Source organism: Echinops telfairi, unplaced genomic scaffold, assembly GCF_000313985.2.
Source record: "Echinops telfairi isolate 266 unplaced genomic scaffold, ASM31398v2 ScPeMD7_7469;HRSCAF=8507_0, whole genome shotgun sequence".
Classification (NCBI taxonomy): Eukaryota; Metazoa; Chordata; class Mammalia; order Afrosoricida; family Tenrecidae; genus Echinops; species Echinops telfairi.
Genome location: NW_022111372.1, coordinates 95,202,939 through 95,208,754, shown reverse-complemented (window position 1 = coordinate 95,208,754; position 5,816 = coordinate 95,202,939). Strand labels below are relative to the sequence as shown.

The 5,816-nt window shown below is 37.5% G+C and overlaps 1 protein-coding gene across 1 annotated transcript in view; it reads left to right on the top strand.

The window, feature by feature from the left end:
* LOC101650378 (protocadherin alpha-4-like) overlaps positions 1 to 5,816 on the top strand; it is a 24,086-nt gene that overhangs the window by 15,341 nt on the left and 2,929 nt on the right. Inside the window, exon 5 of the mRNA XM_045284740.1 lies at positions 5,555 to 5,770. Within this exon, the coding sequence (XP_045140675.1) occupies positions 5,555 to 5,770 (216 nt within the window). The remainder of the gene's footprint in view (positions 1 to 5,554; positions 5,771 to 5,816) is intronic.

Genomic DNA, 5,816 nt, shown 5'->3' with positions numbered 1-5,816 from the left:
AGCCTCCCGCCCTGCCCAGTAGCAGCAGATGTGGGTGAACATCAGGATTTAAAGGAGAATCATTCCGTCAAAGTAAGTCTAAATTTTCATAATTAACAATGTCCAGTATCGGTTTTCACATTCCCTTTTTTTAACGTCTATTTTTTCTTATTTAAAAAATTTTGGAATAATTTTGAAGTTTTTATATCTTTCAGGTTTAGTTTAGTCATTATTAAATCTCATCGCAATGTTATATATAACGTAATTTAATTCAGTCTATAATGCACATTATACACAGAATTGCTTTTGTCTTCAATCTCATACTTTCCTTGAATAACGTATATTTATGTTATATGTTTGCCTGTCAGAGCTAGAAATATTTTTGTTTGTGATAATTTAAACTAATTTCTTTGCATCTTAAAATTAGGAGAATTATTTTGTATATAATCATCTTTTAATATGTTGACATTTCAACACTTCATTATAATTTCCTCTTTCCGAGTTTCATCTGTGAATCAATTTTTTTAGCTTACACGTTTCAATGTATCAGTGTTGTATAAAAATTCGGCCTATCTCATTTTGTTCTGAAAAAAATTTTTTTTGTTCTCCTGGTCTTAAAGGACCCCACCTAAACCTACCCCTGAATAAAACCCGGAGAGCAATTAAACTTACTGCCATCAAGAGGATTCTATGGCATATGGACCCTAGAAAATAGAGTAAAAGTGCCCCTATGGGTTTCTGAATCTGTAGATCTATGTGGTAGTAGAAAGCCTCATGTGTTCCCTCCAACTGAGTGGTGGTTTCAAACTGCTCACCCTGTAGTTAGTAGCCCAGTCCTAACCGGGCACACCACCAACACTCAGTGAGAGACACCAGTGTTCACTTATTGTTGCTTTGTAAATGCATTTAGGGATAAAGGAGAGAAGAATAATTGTCATAAAGAATGAAGTGAGTGGGAAGAGTTTATGCCTTATTTTACCCATTGATGCTGCCCAGTTTGATAGATCCAAATACTAGAGAAATAGTAATTCAAGAGAATCTAGACTTGGAAAAAGTAAATTCACTTACAGTCTGTTTTACTCTGAGATCCTAACTCATATCTTTGGATTTCTTTAAAAAAATTATTTTATTGGGGGATCGTAGAATTCTTATCACAATCCATACAAACATCCATTGTGTCAAGCACATTTATACAGTTGTTGCCATCACCATTGTCAAAACATTTGCTTTCTATTTGAGCCCTTGATATCAGCTCCTCATTTTTCTCCCTTCCTCCCCGCTCCCTACTCCCTCATGGACCCTTGATAATTTATAAATTATTATTATTTTGTCATATCTTACACTATCCGACATCTCCCTTCACCCAGTTTTCTGTTGTCCATTCCTCAGGGAAGGGGTTACATGTAGATCCTTGTACCCGTTTCCCATTTGTACCCCATCCTCCTGGTATCACCACTCTCACCACTGGTCCTGAAGGGATCACACATCCTGGATTCCCTGTGTTTCCAGTTGCTATCTGTACCAGTGTACATCCTCTGGTCTAGCCAGATTTGAAAGGTAGAATTGAGATCATGATAGTGGGGGAAGGAAGCATTTGAGAACTAGAGGAAAGTTGTATGTTTCATCGTTGCTACCCTGCACCCTGACTGGCTTGTCGTCTCCCCATGACCCCTCTGTAAGGGGATGTCCAGTTGCCTACAGATGGGCTTTGGGTCTCCACTCTGCACTCACCCTCATTTACAATGATATAATTTTTCTTTCTTTGATGCCTGATACTTGAACCCTTTGGCACCTCGTGGTCACACAGGCTGGTGTACTTCTTCCATGTGGGCTTTGTTGCTTCTGAGCTAGATGGCTGCTTGTTTATCTGCAAGCCTTTAAGACCCCAGACACTGTATCTTTTGATAGCTGGGCACCATCACCTTTCCTCACCACATTTGCTTATACACATATATGTCTTCAGTGATCTTTTGGGGAAAGTATGCATTATGGAATGCCAATTTATTAGAACAAAGTGTTCTTGCATTGAGTAAGTACTTGAGTGGAGGTCCAATGTCCATCTGCTGCCTTAATACTGAACCTGTAAATATGTATACATAGATCTATTTCCCCACCATCCTATATAAATATATTTGCATATGTACATGCCTTTATTTAGACCTCCATATATACCCTTGGCCTCCTAGTTCTTTCCTCTATTTCCTTTTACTTTCCTCTTGTTCCACTATCATGCTCAGCCTTCATTTGGGGTTTCAGTAATTTCTCTCGGTTGTATTGCCCTTGCTGAACCCCTACCAGGCCTCTCACACCATCTTTGCCACTAACTTTGGATCACTTGTTACTCCCTTGTCCTTGGATTAGTCAACACCACTTCCTTTCCCTGCCTCTCCCTCTCCCATGTCACCCCAGAACCATTAGCCCTATTGTTTTCTCCTCCAGACTCTTCATCCAGCCTATCTTATCTAGATAGATCTGCAGAGATAATAATGTGCACCCAAAAACAAGGCACAGCAAGACAAAGCAACAAAATAGAACACAGCAATGACAACAAAAAAGAAAACCAATGACACAGAAAAGAATAAGTTAATTAAAAATTAAAAGAAAAAAATTTAAAAAGAAAAACCTATAAATAGATCAAGGTCTGATTTTTGACATCTAGGCGTGTCCTACAGTCAAGTATGATGGGGTGTCATGCTGTGGCCCCAAAATCTATCCTCTGCACTCCCTAGGGAGCTCACTGCTCTGCTCCCCTCTCCCCTTGCTCTGCCGCAGCCTTTAGTGTTTTGCCTAGGTGTCCCTGGGTCAGACCTGGCTAATCCAGACACTGAGTCTCCAGTGTTGTCCCCCCTGTAGGGCCATGGGTCAGCTAAGGAAGTCTTGTCTTATATGATCTTTGGATTTCATTAGGATTATTTTCATCAAGTTAGTCTGAACCTATTTCTTGTGTATTAGTGTTTTTCACTGTTCTGGGTAATGATCTTAAATATTCACTGTTTTCCTGATTTTTCCTATTCACAAAGACAGCATAGAAGTAGTTACATGTTGTGAGTTCTGAAGTCATCCTCCCTTGATTAAATTTGACCCGTAATATTTTATGTATTTAAATAGAATTTTAAACTAGATAGATTGTTTAATGTGTCATTTCTCAGTATCTCACCTGTAAATTTGGGATGATAAACAGCAGGACCTACCATTGGTAGTTACTTTCATATTTACGTCCAAGGTGCTTATAACTAGGATTGGCAAATAGTAAAAGTCTAATAAGATTTAGCTGTTTTACCCTGAAGGGGAAAAAGGAAATCTAAGATCTCAGAAAGGTATCATTAGATTGTTTTATTTTATGTAAAGTTTTGTTATTCACAGGGTGACAATGATTACAGAATGGATCCTATATATCTCAAAGATTTTGAATGCCATGTGTTAGATTTAAAAACTAATCAAAACTCATTTTTTCCAAGCTGAAGTTCAAATGATGATTTTAGCAATGGGATAGCTTTTTGGTCTCAAGAAACAAAACCATGTATGCTACCATATCCTCAAGGTTTTTCTAAAGGTGTTTTAAACTTTTCATGTTGGCCATCCTTTTCCAGAAAAATCAGACAACTTTAAACTGGAATACTCCAAGGCCTGAAAGTCACCCAAGGTCTCCCAAGGGAGGAGGCTTGGGGTGTGGCTTTATGTGTATGCATTTTCCATTCCTGAAATGTAGGAAGTCATTAACAGTGTTTTCTGTTTCCCCCTAAAAATGCATGCACACAATAAAGAGTGTTGTTGATTTAAAAATCAACGAAGTATTACAGTTGTGTGCTAATCTGTACGGAGTGCCACTGCTGCAGGTAGTGATACCCGTCTCTAATTTTAAAATTGGAAGTAGGGAAGAATCATTGCCAACACTCAAGTAAAGTTTTAAAATCGGTTTTAGGTGGACTTCCAAGGGTTTGGGGATGTGTCAGGAATCATCACATTAGCAAATCCCTAACTTCAAGACGTTTAAGAAATATGTGTCATGCATAAAAATGACTCAAAAAAAAGGCAGAATAGTATAAAAGGTACAAGAAAGGTAAACCATAACGTTATTGGACTTGCAGGGAAATATTTCCCTATATTCCCTTGTTGAGAGATCCCTTCAACAAGCATATTTCTAGAGGTTTTTAAGTGGAGTAATATTGAGAACAATAGGTATTCATGGTGAAATAGCAACTTAAGTAAGTATGAGTATATGCAAAATCCCAAATATGCCTAGAAACAAGGAATAGTCCACTTTGGTTAAAGCGGGGAAAAATATGAGATAACGTAGGGAAACAATGAGAAATTCTCTTGGCTAAGCTTGATATTAGACTAAGAACTTTTTACTCTCTTCAAAAGCCATTGGAAAGCTATTTTTAAAAATGTAAAGTGTGTACTGAGTTGATGGCAGTGAACAAAGTGGGTGTTTTTGCAGTTATATGACTGTAAGGGTTAAGCGAATGGTGAATGAAATAAGAATGGACAAGAAGACTCAATAAAAAACTGAAATCATTGCAAATTTCATTTCAGCAGATACAACATGGGAAATATAGAATTGTGAAGAAATTATTTTACTATAAATTGGGAATATGCGAGTAGAACTCATAAGAAAATATCTCTAAGTAGAACTAAAAAAGATAAAACATCACAGCCTTGATTAAAGACATACTAAGTATCACAGATACACACCAAATGTATTGAATGAAGTAACATTACAACCAAAGAAATCGAAGTTGTATTGCAATTGTAAAAACTGGCTGATACTAATAAAACATAAGGTTTAAAAAAGGGTGAAAAGTGTAAGCAGATATCGATATAGGAATTTTACTGGCTCCTGGAACAGAATTATACATACACACATATATTTTTACATTTTTAAGTATTTGTTTCTCACAAATTTTTACTTATTAAAATTCTTACTCCTTCAAAGATTCCAACATCTTTAATTGGTTTGTTTGTTTAGGAAATGTATCTGAATTAGTTACATAGATTCCTTCCCTCCCTGAAAAATAACATTTCTAAATTTCTCTTTCATTACTAACTTGTTTTGATCTAGAGTCACTGTACACAAGAAAATTTCCCTGAATGTTAATCTAGGAAATACTGGCAGTTTTATGAACTCTAATACAAAGGACCTCAAAATTAGGATTATTAAATAATTTACTTTATTGTCATCTTGGTTTCTACCTTATTTTAAATTCACAAATATAAAAAATTTCTCCAAACACAAGATCACAATTGTGGTCTCATTAAAATTTCAAAAGCAGCCCCTTACCAATATCTTCAGCAAACCTGAGAAATATTGTCCTATCCTTTACAATAAAGGGGGAAAACTCAGAGGTTGGAATAAAACACTGCATTTTAATGGTATGGAGTCAATGTTGTAATTTGAACTTACTATTTGGGCCAGATGATGTCGCCCTTGGCCAAGAAACTTCTCATATTGAAGAAAAAGTCATATTTTTTTTACGCATTGGAAAGACGATCCACTCCCTTTCACTTTCCGGATGTTGAACAATGGGGAGTACATCAGAATGAACGGGGTAAGAAGATTTTTCTGAATTTTTAGACAAGTCCGGATTATTGGCAGAAAGCAGAAAGAATTGAAATGGTGTGTCTGGATGTAGGCGACCCAGGAGCCAGGCTTCTATTGTTGTTTTATATGATCATCGCAGCTTGGGAGGCGGGCAGCGGGCAGCTCCACTACTCCGTCCCCGAGGAGGCCAAGCACGGCACCTTCGTGGGCCGCATCGCGCAGGACCTGGGACTGGAGCTGGCGGAGCTGGTGCCGCGCCTGTTCCGCGTGGCGTCCAAAGGCCGCGGGGACCTTC